The 16,531-nt window shown below is 39.8% G+C and overlaps 1 protein-coding gene across 1 annotated transcript; it reads left to right on the top strand.

Moving 5' to 3' along the window:
- The first annotated feature begins 447 nt into the window (after positions 1–447).
- On the top strand, positions 448–12,611 carry shrprbck1r (sharpin and rbck1 related). The gene is made up of 14 exons (XM_086151191.1): positions 448–918; positions 1,682–1,856; positions 3,352–3,417; positions 3,684–3,825; positions 3,977–4,067; positions 4,162–4,471; positions 5,761–5,861; positions 6,046–6,216; positions 8,135–8,295; positions 8,550–8,661; positions 9,106–9,285; positions 9,508–9,606; positions 9,744–9,887; positions 10,140–12,611. The coding sequence occupies exons 1-14, from the start codon at positions 652–654 to the stop codon at positions 10,218–10,220; spliced, it is 2,100 nt and encodes a 699-aa protein (XP_086007317.1). The 5' UTR covers positions 448–651; the 3' UTR covers positions 10,221–12,611.
- The last annotated feature ends 3,920 nt before the right edge of the window (positions 12,612–16,531 follow it).

Raw genomic sequence — 16,531 nt, 5'->3', positions numbered from 1 at the left:
GTAGCCCCCAAAAGTCCCAATAAGTTTTGATAGTACTTCCTAATGATTTATGAAATTCCCCAGAACTTGTCATCTTAGAAACACTTATAGTTGTGCATATTTAGTACCAAAGAAAATAAGCTGATTTTTTTCCATTGCCTGAGTTGTAGTACGGTAAAACAAACAAATAAACAAACAAACAAACAAACAAACAAACAAACAAACAAACAAACCATCTAACATAGATAGATAGATAGATAGATAGATAGATAGATAGATAGATAGATAGATAGATAGATAGATAGATAGATAGATAGATGTTTTTTGATATATTATACACAGTATTAAGGTAGTTTTAATACATGTTATACGTACTCCTCTACTATCGGTGGCGCTAGTGACACCTGTATCTCGTTGTTTGCTGATGTGCATATAAACACAAGGAGGAAGAAGAAGCTAAGTAGGCGTCAGAGGTGTGTCGTTGACGGCACTTAGAAGGAAACTGTTTCACTCTTTGGCGGAAAGACATTTCTAGTTCAAGTAAAAAAAAGGAGGTTGTTCGGTAAACCTGTCACTTTTTTCGGTTGCTTTTTATATTTTTTGTCAGTGGGGTGATTTAATACCCCGCGAAGATAGGGTGTGTTTCTTGTACTACATGAGTGCGAAGGCAGGATGTCGCTGAGTTCAGGCGGGTGGAGTAACCCCGCCGGCCTCCAGGTGGACGCTACCCCGGCCCCCTACGGGAGTACACCGGCTCCTCCCGGCTGCCACACCGTGCTCATGTCGGTCCGGGTGTCGGTATGCCACTCGGGCATTCGGCCGCTGTGTCTTCCTGGAGCGAGCGATGAGTCACTCCGCTTACAGCTCAGCATGGACCCCGGGAAATCTGGGGAATTCCGGCTGGCCCTCCAACAGAGCAGCGGGACTGTGCCGAGTGTGGTAAGTGTTGGTTGGATGGGGTTGGGAGGGGGGGTGTTGTCGTGTTTAATTTCAAGTGGAAATCCCCTTGCTCGAAGGAAAATCAGATTTAAAATTAATAAATACATAAAAACTTTACGTTAACGCGGTCGTTATATGCATAGTGTCGTATACTTCGTGCACATTTCACACAAGTGTAAAATCAGAATCAGAAATACTTTATTGATCGAGGAAATTGTGTAATCTCAGATGCAGAAATAAATAAAATTAGATGAGATGAAAATAAATCAGTCATAAAAGATAATCAAATTTACGTGGTGTCAGGATTGAGGAGAAATGAGTTACAAGAGCAACATACAACCAGCTGGATAGTGAGATGAGATGTGACGTTATTATCAAAATTCACTGTCAATTTATTAGGTAGTACATTTGGGATTGGAGGAAGTTTTGTGTTACTGATGTAGTTGAAATCACGACTGACTTTCACATTGCAGTCTTAACCTCTAAAAATGTTGAAAATGCATATCTGAATGTTCATCCAAAAAGTGAAGGGGTCAAGTTTCCAATATAGAAAAAGAGAGTCAAGAAGACAGATTCTTTTCTTTTGACAGTTTGCAAACTTAAAGCTAGGTAAATGCTGCTGGGTTTTTTACATCATAATTCCTTTCCTCCAGCAACATGACTTGTACTACACTTGTTAACCTTTTGAGCGTGACCATCTTCTCAAATATATGCATATTCTTCCCCTCCTTCTCGTCTTTCACTCTGGCCTTGCTGGCTGCAGACCATGAATGAGTTTGATCTGAAGACTGTCAACTATGAAGTGAAGTCACCGAAGTGCCACGAGCTGAGTTTGATTGCACCTCCGCACAATCGCATCACTTTCAATTTTCGCTGTGAGCAGGAGGCCCAGGAGTGGGCAACTGTGGTTTTGTCATCACTGAGAGAAGCACAGAGAGGTTTGTCAGTCGTCTGGTTGAGTACTTAGTTTCTTTGTCTACAACCACAAAAAATGGGGAAGTTGAATTTTTATTTTATTTCCTTTCAGCAAGATCACATGAGCATTTGAACCCAGAGTGGAGCCTCAAGTTTCAAAGTGAATATATTCATATGTACAGTCTGGAGATTCTGAGATTCTCATTTAGAGTGTTGGGGGACAATTTTGTTGTCTCTCCTCAAGCAGTGGAACTTGCCCTGTAATGAACCACATATGTGCACACTGTGCTTGACACAATACACACAACTGTTTCCTCCCTTCAAACAAAGAGACTTGTGTGCAAAATAGCACTTCAGTTGGTTCCAACTCCCGTAGCCGAGCTCAGTGTTTTCAGTTCAAGAATTTCAATCAATTGCCTTGTGTTGACTGATGCAGCCTAGCTTTGTTTTTTCTCCTGTACACATCAAAATTAAAGGGGGTAGTGGAAGATACATTTGTAGAAAGATCAAGGGTGAAATTAATTGGGTTTGAAATGCTTTGAAAATACGAGCATATTTGTTGGCCAGCATTTAGGTTCTTTGTAACTACCCCTTATTTACTTTCCCTCAGTTTTTCATTTACAATTTATACCGGAGGGAATCCAGCAGCAGCCTCTGCCTCAAAAAGCTGTTGTAGTCCAAGAAGTGAAGCTATCAGTAACCATATATATGTGGGTCACAAGTGGATCTCTTGTCACCACAGAAAGCCCGCAGCGTGGTACGACTTGCTGTGCACTGTCAGAATGGTAGCTTTGAAACCATTCGAATCAGAGATGACATGCCAGTTTGCACAGGACTCATTTATCACATTAACTTTTTGCCTTGTGCATTATGTAAATAGCAGGACAATTTCAAGTTTTCTTATTAACATCTCAGATATACATGTAAAGGCAAATTATTGACAATCTTTGCAAATATCCAAAACCAGAGTCCCCACATTAAATGTTCCTTTGATACTTGCAGAGCCCCAAACTTAATTTGGAGATCATACCATCAAACAAAATTATACGCAAAGAAAATTCAACTACCTCTTGATCTTCATGTCTTCCTCCAAACCTTGAAATAACGGATTTTTCCAACTGAGTTTTTTTTTTGTTTTGTTTTGTTTTGTATTTAATTAAAGTAACACTGGTGATTTTCCTGCAGCTATGACTGACAGCATCATATTGGTAAACCAGTTTATGTTGTAAATATGGGACTGATACCAATAAATTTAACAAAAAAATAATTTGGAAGTCATTCAGGCTTCAAAAAGTTTCCCTGGAATCTCCTTTGGGCCAAACCCAGGTGTCACAAACCTGACCTCAGACCAATAAGTTACCGAATTAAAAAACTCCCCTTTGGCCTGACACTAAGTCATAAATCCAAGTGTTGTTGCTTTTACAAGTACAATCCAATTCGTTTTTGATTTTTTTCATGTCTGTTTCAATTGTATTGTCAGACCATTTTTTTCTGTCTGATACCCTGCTGTATTTTCAGTATCTCCTGAAGATAAGGATTCTCAGTCCTCTAGTCTTCAGAACGTCTCGTCCTTGCAGCGGACAGGTATGGGCACTGAATAGCTCATTATCCTGTTCTCTTACCGATTCATTCAGATACGATAAGTCTCTTGGATCTAAAATGTATCTGACCTAATTTTATTCATGTGTTTGTTCATTCCACCATTTATCCATTGAATCATTATTTGCTCCCTAGTGGCTGTTTGCAGGTATGTCAACATCCCCTGCATACAACTGGCTGTGTGTTCACTTGGGCGGTCCTGTCTATGTTTCTGTGTGCTTGGGTGTCCATTTGTTCGCAACCATCTGTAGAGCAAGCATGCATTGAGCTGACACGAGCCATAGAGGCAGGCGACATACAGGCTGCTTCCGTCTTCGCTGCCACTCTGGCCTGTCAACATGCCACACTGAAGATTCAGCCTTCTGTCAGAGAGACTGAAGACACTGACATCAAGTAAGAGGATTTTTCAAATTCAAAGAACATGTTATGTATATTTTTGTTCACTCCTACCCCATATAAGTCTTGATTGTTATATTATTAAGATCAGGCGTAGTGTTTTTAAAATATTGTCATAAAATATGTCTTGTGTGTCTTTATCAAACAGTTTGGCTGTTGTAGTTGAAGATTCTTCCTCATCTTGTTGTGTCACTGTTAAAGTTTCTCCACATATGACCACAGCAGCACTGAAACAGCAGGTTGGACTTTTTCCCTTTGCCAATTGTTTTTTTTTTTTATCAGCTAAATCCCTTTCACATACTCAAAGGTTAAATGCGTTTCCTTTCACATTAGATGTTTCTAGAGTATGGATTTCACCCGCGGGTGCAGCGCTGGGTTATCGGCCAGTGTTTGTGCGCTAACCAGCGCTCTCTGGCGTCATACGGTGTTCACCAGGATGGTGACACAGCTTTCCTATACCTCCTGTCGGCCCGCCACGCTCGCTTAACACTCCAAGTCCTCCAACAAGACCAGGAGAGTGCCCTCCTCCACGCATCGCCGCCGCTGTCTCTCCTCACTCCTCCTCACTCTACCAATGGCACTGCATCCCAAGATCAGACTCCTCATACAACCTTGCCCTCAAGGCTCAACACCAGCAGCACTGGTAAGTGTAACCCTGGGTGCTACAGAATCTGTGTGCTCTGCAGTATTTGTTTTGGTTTGAGCACATCTTATTGGGCAAGGAGATTTTCTCAAATGTGGACCAATCAATTCTATGTATTTGAAAGCCATTTTTACTGTGTGGTTTAAGCCACTACATATTTCCTTCATTGTGGTTTGACAGCTCACAGACAGTCAGTAAAATGTACAGTGCAAACTAGAATGATCCCTTCTTAATGAATTGTGAAAATCCTCTAACTGGCAAAGTTCTCCTGTGATGCCAGCTGTAATTTCATCACTAAAGATATTTGATTTTAGTGGCACTTTAATGTTTTACTGTCTGAATACCTTCCCCACTCAATCAGTTCATTCAATCTTAGCCTCGGTCTGTATTTAGTTTAAGTAGAGTAATCATGGTGCTGAGGAAATCAGTTGTTAGGGAGTTATATATGGTCATGCCGATCAGAAGTTAGTTACATTTTCCCTGTTTAGGTCAGCTGCATACATTTACTCTTCTATCCGGTACTTGAATGTTGATTAATTATAGTGATGTAATTTTTAGTTGTGCTATTTCAGTTAGTGTTATGTAATTGTGATATTCCAAACACAATCTTTTGGACACCTGCCTCACATCTTCAGCCATTATTCTCAATGCATTTCATTAAATTCAAATTCAAATGGTACCAAGTTAAAAAGTAAAGTAAAAAGTCTGTAGAATGTGAAGAGACAAAGGGTGTTGTGTGGGGTTTGGAAAGGACAGACACAAATGCAGATGGATTTATTGCAACAGTTGCTACCAGTAAGTATTACAGTTTCATGGATGATAGCTTAAATGATACAGTGATAATTTTATTATCAAAATAAAATTTATTTTGTTTTAAAACAAAATATATTTTATTAGAAATAGCAGTGAGGGACATGTGGCGAGACCTCGGCAGTAGATCAAGTTTATGTCAATAAAACAAATTATACCACTTAAAATGATTTTAAATATAATTAGTGGCACACAGACTCAGTCCTTTGATAATTCACTATCGAAGATAAAAAAATCAGATGCAACAGTGAGAGAAGATATGCTAATATTTCAGCAACTTTAAATATAAAGTATTGTTAGTCTTTTCTTGCATTAATTGGTGATGCTACAGTACTGAAAATGAGCTAGCTTCAATCATGAGGATGTGTCTTTAATATTGCCTAATTCATCTTGCATAAATTAAAGTGTTACTCAAGTATAAGCTTATCTGGTGATATGATACTTTTTTTCTGATATTTATCTTTTTTCTTCTTTATTAGGTGCCTCAGAGAAAGGAAATGTCAAGGACATCAGAGCTCTCATCAACCTTGAGATGCCTCAACTAAACGAAGCACTGAGCCCCAACAAAACCTCCTCACAGGTAAAGTTATTCTCACGTGTTCCTTTCAACAGATTTGATAATGAATGTTACTTGGAAAAACATGCTGTGAAAAATAATTTCTTTGAAAGTACATGTGCTGCCTTTTCAAAGACAACCCCTGAAAAGAGATGTTACAGGTCAACAAACCATGCCTGAATAATGCTAGAGTGTATCTCTTCCCCAGGGTTGGTCGTGCCCCTCTTGCACTTACATTAACAAACCCACGCGGCCAGGCTGTGAGATCTGCAGTACCACACGTCCCGAAAGCTATGTGGTTCCTGGGGGATACCGACCCGACGCACTGGAGCTTAGGCGGATCCAGCAGGAGAAGGAGGCTGTCAGACAGTACCAGCAGGTAGGAATCCACACAGTTGTGCCATTTGGGACAACTTTCTTGCACCTGCAGGATTATGTTTTCAGTCATGCATTCAACATATGAACATCAGTCTGAGTCTGTGTTTTCTTTCTTCACCTCATAGAAATTGTTTATTTGTGTACAGTTGTGCACAAACAGGTAGCGCCATGTAAACATGTCAAACGTGCAGTGTGGTGACCATTACTTTGAATTTTTAGATGTGAGTCAAAGAGTATTTGGTAAAAAATATGAATACAAACATAGGGATCGACTTCTGCTAAGATGACAATCACATAATCATCCATGACCTTTTGTAAAAATTCATATCAGCAGACAAATTTTTATCAGATGAGCAAAATGTCCAATTTAACTATGTTAAATCCCACATAAATAATTGAATTCGCAATACAGGTCTTATGTATTTGGTTAATGTAAAATATAGTCTCAGAGAAGGCTCACAGAGGCTCTCTCAGGTTGACTCTCTTCTCTTTTGTCTCTGTTTCTTTGAAGGAGAAAGGGAGAAGAGAGGTGCTGAGGAGTGCAGGGGCTCAACACAACTCATTGTTGTTTAACCTGGACCAGGACTACTGAACATGCATACACACACAGGCATACTCACTATCCATGTTTATTTATGTTTATTCATCAACCTTTTTTGGAACTCTACCAAATATAAAGTTGATTTGCTTTTTCTAAAACACGACTTTTCTTTTAACATACAGCCAAAATCCTTTGGCTTTAGTCTTATAATGCAAATAGTTAGTCGTCTTTTACCACGCAGTAAATTCTATATTTTATGGACTATTGGTTGGATGAACTAAGGCATTTTGATCACATTGGAGAAACTAGGATGAAATATTTCTAAAATCAAACCCAATCATAAAATCAAGAAAATAATCAGATAAATTAATTATGGAAGTAATAGTTCCATGCCGCACTACTTGTTACTACAATACTCATGACTCAGAGACATAAGAACCTAGAAAAAACCATGTGTCTGTTATTATCAAATATAACATGTGGATATGACATGTGAGCATGAGTATGTGTGTCTATTTATAAACATGTATGTGTGTGTATGTGTATCTATCTATCTATCTATCTATCTATCTATCTATCTATCTATCTATCTATCTATCTATCTATCTAGAGAGAGAGAGAGAGAGAGAGAGAGAGATAGATATGTGTGTATGTATGTATATACACATATATTTTTATGTATGTTTGTATACATATATATTTGTATTTTCATAAATGTATGTGTATATTTATATATATATATATATATCTGTGTGTGTGTATGTATGTATATGTGTATATATATATGTGTGTGTGTGTGTGTGTGTGTGTGTGTGTGTGTGTGTGTGTGTGTATATATTTATATATGTATATATATGTCTGTGTGTGTTTAATAAAACCAGCAGAGGATCTTTACTTGAACTATTTAGTCCACATTTTATGAGGCTATGCCGCTGCTGCTCACCTTGAATTTTGAGCTTGTCTGACTAATTTTAAACAGTTAAAGCCAACTACTTTGTGAATTAAAAGACAAACAAAATCCTGACTGAAATCAATGAATGCATTTTTTTTGTCTCCACACATAACTCTGTATGCTGGTCAACATGATGAAAAAGGCTTTTTACTTGCCTTAAAAGGGTTGGGGTTTTAATAAAAGTTATGTATTAGCCCAGTTGTGAATTTTCCATTGGCTGTCTGTGTATAATCTGTTGAATAGATGAAAATAAAATGTCAATGTAGTTTATAATGTCTATATCTGAATTAATGCATGTTTGATTATGCATGCAAGCAATCCTAAATCATGTATATAACATCAATAAGTGTTTTTTTTTGCATGTTATAAAAACATTCTTGTTTAATATACAGCTAAAAACTAAAAGTGAATCCTTCCATGTCCCAGGCAAGGGAAGAGGAGCGCAGGGAGAATTTTGCCCGGCTGGTAATGATGGATGGCCAGGACTTGGTTCCCAACCCAGAGCCTCTGGATTGTCGGATCTGCTATGTAGAACTACAGCCCGGCGAAGGTGCCCTGCTTAGGGAGTGTCTCCACTGCTTCTGTAGGTAAGATATATGACCTCGGGTTTGCTGCCTCATGAGCACATAAAAAGAAAGGTTTTCTTTAGGGAAACCTTTCTTTAGAGTCTGCTGCTCCTATATAACTAAGAGTCTGACTCACCTGCTCTTGATGTAAACTAGTGAAATGCAAAGAAAAGGAAAAACAATCTGGGAATAGGCCGGGTGTACACAATGATCATGAGAATTTTCATCTGAAGTTTGACTAAATAACAGACAGTGGTTTAAATTTTGCTGCCCAGGGAGTGCTTACGCTCAGTCATCATGCTGAGTGAGGAGCCGGAGGTTTCCTGTCCCTACAGAGATGACACATATGCCTGTGCTTGCTCTCTGCAGGAGCGAGAAATCAGAGCTGTGAGTAATATCAACATCTCACTGAAGAGTGGGTGTTAAGTTGTCTTGTGCTTTGTGGTTTTAAAAATTTGAATGAGTAAGTTGCCATTACACTCAAAAGTTCGCTTCAACTCAGACCTTAGTCCGGATGAGATTAATTTGTAACTTACTACACTCTCCACAAGCTCATGTCTGTTAAGCAATAAACTGTTACTTTACTTGGACTGCTAATGACATTCAATGCACATAAAAAAAAAGAAATAGGATCAGTATGGACTACCAATTAAAATATCTGTCTTGAAAAACTGGTTATAATTCTCATTAAAGTAAAAGGTGAAGTATTCTATTAAAATGAGTCATAATATTTCTGTTTGTTCACCTGCTGTGGTTATTTGAGTTAACCATTTATGTCCTGTTGTTGGATTTGCCAGCTCATTCATTGTCTGTTCCTTTCCATTTTGGCAGTTGGTTCCTACAGATGAATACGAGCGCTGGCTGCAGAGGAGTTTGTCAGTGGCAGAGTCTCGATGTGAGGGCAGCTACCACTGTGCCACTGCAGACTGCCCCGGATGGTGTGTGTACGAGGACACGGTCAATGTGTTCCACTGTCCTGTGTGCAAGAAACAAAACTGCCTGATTTGCAAGGTACATAAAAATATATGTAATTTATATCACAAGGAGGGGTGTATTATTCTTGACAATTAGACGCTCTTTTTAGACCTGGCATTGACTCACATTGACATGAACATCACTTTACGAGACCCATTGAGTGCTCTCACGTTACTTATTTGCTGGGTCAGTCAAATTAAGTGCTATTTAGAGACCGAAATATTTCTATCTTTAGCTTTACTGCATTTTGCTCCTCAGTCTATTCATGAAGGAATGAACTGCAAGCAATACCAGGATGATCTTACGGCCCGCGCCATAAACGATTCTGCTGCAAGAAGGACGACTGATCTCCTAAAGGTTAGTAGTAAATGGCCCTTCCTACATCTCCAGAGTCATAATATCCGCTTCATTTTGCCTCAGTTTTATATATTAAAGAAGTAACATATGACCGTAAATGTCATTGAAGCTCTCTCTACACCTCTTTCTTTTACAAGACACTGGTACAGTCTGGGGAGGCCATGCACTGTCCCCAGTGTAGCATCATTGTGCAGAAGAGAGATGGCTGTGATTGGCTGCGTTGCACTGTCTGTCACACTGAAATCTGCTGGATAACCAGAGGACCCCGCTGGGGGCCAAAGGTAAAAAAGCCTTGCTTATTTCAGTCATTCATTACACCTAAGTGACAATGTGCAATTGTACTTAACCTACTTGACTTTTTTTTTTTTTTGTTAGTTTAGCTTTGGTCATCTATCTTTCCTGCAGAAAAGTTAATCACATATTTTGCTTTAGAAATTGAGGCTTTAATTATCATCAGTACCCTGGACTATTTGTTAAAAGAAGGTTTTTTTTTTATCGCGATCATTTCAAAGATTTGTTCGATCCTTTTCAAGGGTCCCGGAGACACCAGTGGGGGATGTCGCTGCAATGTCAACAACCAGAAATGTCATCCAAAATGTCAAAATTGTCACTGAGAATGCCAGTAGCTAAAGTGGATAAGGTAATAGAAGACCTACCTTGAAAAAAAATACCTACAATTTGAAAAAGAGGATTAAAAGGAATAATTTTAGCCTGAATGCTCAGTAGTTTTGCATGAATGCAGTTTTGTTATTCCCTCATACCTTTTTTAGTTTTCCCTCAGAAAATTCTAACCACCACAAATAACGAGAATTTCTGTATGATAATGATAATGCTGTCAGTTATCATAAAATATATAATTACATCTGATCTTAATGATGCTAAGTGTGGTTGGAAATATTACCTTACACTGCATGTGGTGCCTTTTTAAATCATTACCATGTAAATGCAGCAATACAGATGTTTAGCATTCTACTTACATATCAAAACGCAATATATTTCACCTAAGTGTCCTTATTGACGTGTACTCCGGCTTTAGCGGGGCATTTAAGATAAAATTTTCATGGAATATGTAACAAAACCCTTGTTTTAGAAGTGTCTTGACCTGCAATTACCCGGGTGGGTGGCTAAGACTGTTTCTCACTTCAAGGGTAATGCCTATTAAACTGTCCTGTGTCAGGTGATGTCCCTGTTTAATAAACAGGCAGTTACAGGCATGTCAGACTTGAACAATTATAATGCTGCTATAAAACAAACTGTGGTAATGTCTCGCTTTCCTGTGAATATGGAGTTAAAATGTGAAAGTATGAGTTTCTGGTTGTGACAGTGAACGTGTTTTTCTTCTTCAAATTTTTCTTTTTCTTCCTTTGTGAGATTTTATAACAAGTGTTATCTATCATGTTACATTACCACCACCTTCAACTTCTGTTCCCTTCTAGTCAGTTGACCTTTGAAAGAGCCGAATACACATTTCACCTGCCCAGTATATCATCTTTTACCCAGTAGAGTTGAAACCTATATCTGGCGTGTTCTCACAAATGTCATTGTTGTCCATCTTTCACATACATATTCCCTACATGGAATTTTCCATACATATACTTTATGCTTGCCTTACCTGTGCCACCCTCCTCACCCACTTTGTGCCTCCAATAGAATTGAAAAATCTTTTTTCCAGTGCCTCCCTTCTCCTGCCTTATTGTCCTCCTTATAATTTGCAGAAGCAGATTATTTCCCTGTGTTAACACCTTATTCTTGTGTCACTGGCACCTAAGTACTGTTCTGTCACACTCAAAAGAAAAATCCTGTTGTAAATCATAGCTGGGTGAAACCAACAGCTGTTATTACAATATATAGTGTTGAGGGGACGAAATGTCAAAGTCAATAAGTCAGAGCCAACTTTGTTGTCAATAGTGCCATATATTCATACATACAGAGCACTGAAATCGCATTACTCTAAGCTCCATGGTGTAAAAGTAAAAAAAAAAAATATAAATGATTTGTCACAGAGAACAACAAACAAGGACAAGTTATGCTGAGGTAGAAATTGAAGGGTTTGATTTTTAATGTTACAGGAGTGCTAAGGTCTGGTTGCAAAAAAATTAACTGAGAAGCGAACAGAACTGCAAGGGGGTGATAATGCATCTTACTTCCACCATTAACCTCACTGAAGGAAGAGAAGTTTACCATTTGTCTGATAATCCAACTCAAGGGATGAACTGCTGTAAAACCCTATAGTAAAAAGGATGCTCATTCACAGGACTGAACTGGCTGTGACCTCCATTATTACTTCCTTCATATCACGGTTGCGCCTTTCACAGCATGCAGGACATAGGATTATTGAGTAACAGCAAAATGTCTTATTTGTATTGTCAGCACACAGATTTTCTGCATGAAGATTGATCACTCAAGTATGCACATTAATGTACTAGGCAATTGTGTTTGTTCTTTGTTATCAAAAAAGTAAAGTTAGAACTTGTTTGCTTGAAAGTCTGATTTTCATCGGGTTTGTTGCATTCTGACTTTCGGTTCTCAGTTGGAGCGGCAGAGTTCTCTAAGATAGCTGATATTATACTTGAGCTACCGAGAACTCAAGCGGGCCTGCTCATAAAGTAATGTCACAATGTATTGAATATTAGTAAGATATTTGTTGAAATACTTGAATAGTCTATAAGAAAGGAACACACAGAAATTTTGTGCATAAGCTAAGTAAGGTGCGTTTTGCTATTGGTCAGCATGCCAAATAAAGGGCTTTTTCTGGTCTGAAAGTTTTCGGTCCCTTCATAAAATATTTGACTAGGAATTTGTTACTGTAATACAATCATTGATCGTCACTATGTATCCCATGTGACATTATCGTGACACATCAAGCATCCTCATCTAACTGCAAATCCCAGAGAATCCTCTGGACAACACTACTGACAGGCATTTTGAAGCTCCTTTACTGTCAACTGTTTTGAACTGTCAACAATGTGTTGCTAAAATTTTTGATGCCTTCAAGATCAATAAATGCCCTATAAACTTAATGGTGTTGGATTGGTTTGTTTTTTGATGAATGGTTGGGATCCCATTTGGACCTTAATGAACCAAGCAACTGACTGCTTCAGTGTTGTTCACTCTTATTAAAGGTATTTCAGTCATGTGATCATGCAAAGAAGAATCCATGTGTTAATTACCGTCCTGCATTCAAGTAGGTTTTTCCAAAGTATCCTCGCTTATTGGCTCCCTGGCTGACCTCACTCCAAAATCTTGGATGTATTGAGAAACTAACAGGTCCCCCATCTAATCATGGACATTTCCTTTGGTATCACAGTTTGCACAGCTTGCCCAACAGCCATTGCTTTTAAACTTGGTCGGGTCTTTGCAGATTAAGCTCTGTCATCTTGACTCTCAAAATAAGCTGTCTTTACCCACTGCTATGCTGATGGTACAGATCATCACTTGCTTGACTTGTGTGTGTCCAGTTCTTTTTAGGGAGGGTGAGACTGGGGCAATGACCACTCCCTGTCTTTGGAGATACTTCAGGATTTTCAAGATAGAGTCCACCTCCAGGCTGAAAACTTTCAGCGCTCTGCTCTTTTCCTGAGCCAGACACTTCCAGTAACATATCTCCTACTGCTACCCGGGATCCGCCTGCAATCCTCACATCAACTGCTGCTGTTGTCTCCGTTGCTGTTGGAGCTCTGTGGTGAAGCTCTTCCTTGCCAAGCAACACTGCAGCTTCAGCTATGAGCTCAGAGTTTCTTTAGCTTCCATCAGGTCCGTAATCAAACTGAACAGCTGTGTTTGAAAAGCCTCTCGGGTCTTAGATATAGCCAGTGCTTCTTTGACTCCCTGTAGCTCTTTCACCTGCTTTTTCAAGTTCCTCACTGTGTTTTTTATTCTCATTGAGTTCACTGACAAGTTGAGGGTCCTTTAAGGATGGCTGCTCGGTGGCACAAGTTGTATACAGATGGTTCAACTCCCTAAAATGTTCAGGCCTCTGAAAGGACAACTGCTCCTTTAGCCTGCACATCTCCTCCTCAGCTTTTGCAATGTCAGATTTCAGCGCCTCCTTTTCCTGCTCATTAAGCAGCTCCGGGGCCTTATTCTCCTTTAGCTCTCCTGAGATATAGCTCCCAGTGAGAATAGCCCAGTAGATTTTCTCGTAAGCTGCTGTAAACGTTTTATTCTCAATTTTAGTACAGCAGACTGTTGTAGGCATAGCACATCGCTGTTTGAGCTTCAGGTGTGGAAGTGTGGGACTGAAAATGTGTTTCTCTTGTCTTCCATACTTCCCATATCCCGGGAGGTTTTTTAAGCTTTTCTTTTGTGAATACAAGTTCATTGAGCCGCCTCTGCTTTTCACTAAATATGTCCTCCTTATTGATTTTACTTTTATCTGTCAGCCTGGTGATGGACAGGCCGACAGAAGAGGTTAGACAGGAATCTCCATGGACCATGTTTGCAGATGACATTGGGGAAAATCAAGAGAGGTGGAGGTATGTTCTGGAAAGGAGAGGAATGAAGGTGAGTTGCAGCTAGACAGAGTATATGTTTGTGAATGAGAGGAACTCAGGTGGAACTGTGAGGCTACAGGGAGTGGAGATCAATAAGTTTGAGGATTTCAGGTACTTGGGGTCAACAGTCCAGAGCAGCAGAGAGTGTGGAAAAGAGGTGAAGAGACAGGTTCAAGCAGGCTGGAATGGGTGGAGAAAAGTCTCTGGGGTACTATGCGGTAGAAAACTATCGGCTAGAATGAAAGGAAAGGTTTGCAAGACAGTGGTGAGACCAGCGATGCTATATGCCACAGTTACAATGACGATAAGACAGGAGGCAGAGCTGGAGGTTGCAGAGATGAAGATGCTAAGGTTCTCTTTGGGGGTGACCAGGATGGATAGGATCAGGAATGAGTCTATCAGAGGAACAGCACATGTTAGATGTTTTGGAGAGAAGGACAAAGCCAGACTGAGATGGTTTGGTCACGTACAGAGGAGGGATAGTGAATATGTTGTTGGATGGATGCTGGAATTGTAGCTGCCAGGCAGGAGGTCTTCTCCAAAAGAGAAGATTTATGGATGTACTGAGAGGATATGAAGGTAATTGTTGTGAGAGAGGAGGATACAGAGAATAGGGTTAGATGAAGAAGGGTTGATCGCTTTGGCGACTCCTGAAGGGAAAAGCTGAGTGAAGAAGATTGATTTTACTGTTAGATTACTCAGCCTTGATTTGAAGGTATATCTTTTCATTCCCCTGCTGGTAACCTTTGATAAGTGTCTCCTGCTCATGTATTTTATGGCTAATCTGTAGGAGCTTGTTCTTTGTATTAGGGTCTGTGGTCTCAGACATCGCTTCTGACCGGCCTCTTCTCAAACTCTGTAGATTGCTCTGTTGTGCTGTTTGGATTTGCTTCTTTATTGCCTGTTCCCTATCCTTTTGCGCCAGCTGGACACTCAGTTCCTCCATCTAAGGGACTGGCTTACCTTCATAAGTATGTTGTCGTTCTGGTTTATTGAGAACTCCTGATACCCTCTGTCTCTGTACCACTCAGCTCCCTGCTGCCACCCATCTACTCTTGAAGAAGTGTCCCTAACGACTCAATAGATGCCACCTGTTCATGACAACCTTCAGGCCTTTGTGTCACTGGGATCATCATTTTTCTGTATTATTCTAGGTATGAGGCTTAGATTTGGACCAAGGGGAACAGGGTACTGACATTTGGCTGGAAAAACTGTCTGACTGGGCACTGACAACTCCTCTGCCTGCATTTTTCTGCCTCTCTCAGGTTTCCTATATGATTTCTTTACTGCCCTGGTAAAGGGGGTATTCATACCAGAGCACCTGGATACTGAATGTTTCTTAGCTTTGCTAGCCTGAAAGGATATGCAAGTAGAAGACTCGTCTGCCATTGCATCTTTGTTTTTCTGCAACATGCCCTGAATGGATGGGCCCAGATAACAAGGCAAGAGACTTTCTCATGTCCCTGCTGTTTAGACCTTGTGATGTCATCATTCACAAGTTGTTTATGATGTGGCTCTGGAGGAGGTATTCCTTCTGACCTTCCATTCAAGACCAGTGGTGTTTCTCTTTCAAGTTCTACTTGCTGGCTACAAAGTGTAATCCCTAAAACTGTCCTTCTCTGCTTGCTTGACCCTCATCAGCTCCTCAGCAGCAGGTAGCTCTGACCCATTAGTTATTGCCGAATGAAATGTCTCTGTGAATTGTTGCAGCTGGGAGAACAGTGATATAGCTTTAGCCATCCGTTCCTTCCATTCAATGGTTGAATAATGATCATCCAAGTCATAGCTTTGTCTGCAGGCAGGACCTTCAGTCTCTGAGCCTTCATTTTGCTCACAGGACTGGCCCATGACTCGTGAACCTGTTGTGGCCTTCCCAACGCTGGGGACCATTAAATGAAACATGATAAGGAAGTGGAGATAAAATAGATCTCTCTTTTCCATTTTCTGCATTTTCAAAATATTCCCTGCTCCTTGAATACACTGAAGATTTTCTATCTATTCTTTGGTCATTGTCAATTGGCACCGCAAGTTTTTCAACAATCCTGAGGTCCACATTTTTGGTATAGCTGATTAGGTCTTTGTTCGGCTCAGAATTGACAATAGACAACAAGGCACCTCCTTCCATGTGGACAAAGAAGTTGGCTTCTTCCTTGTACCCCTCCAATGTTTCCATTCTAGTACCGGTCACGTTGACAGCTGCATCTGTATGTTTCACAAGGAAGCAGACCTTTCCAAATCCATCTCTAATAGACATTGAGTCGTTTGTCATCCATCAATGAGTCCTTATCAGGTTGTTTTGTCTTACAAAACCTGACAACCAGGTAATGATACTATATTATTTTTCTTATGTAGTTTTATGGTAGTTGGTATCCAGAAAGTTGCAATAATTTCTTTTACCATTTGGTTAACTGGTAATCCAAGATGTTAAAGGT

This window comes from Fistularia commersonii, chromosome 8 (genome assembly GCF_037954325.1).
Source record: "Fistularia commersonii isolate RoL2024-O1a breed Wild chromosome 8, RoL_Fcom_v1.0, whole genome shotgun sequence".
Lineage (NCBI taxonomy): Eukaryota > Metazoa > Chordata > Actinopteri > Syngnathiformes > Fistulariidae > Fistularia > Fistularia commersonii.
This window is presented reverse-complemented; position numbering and strand designations above follow the sequence as displayed.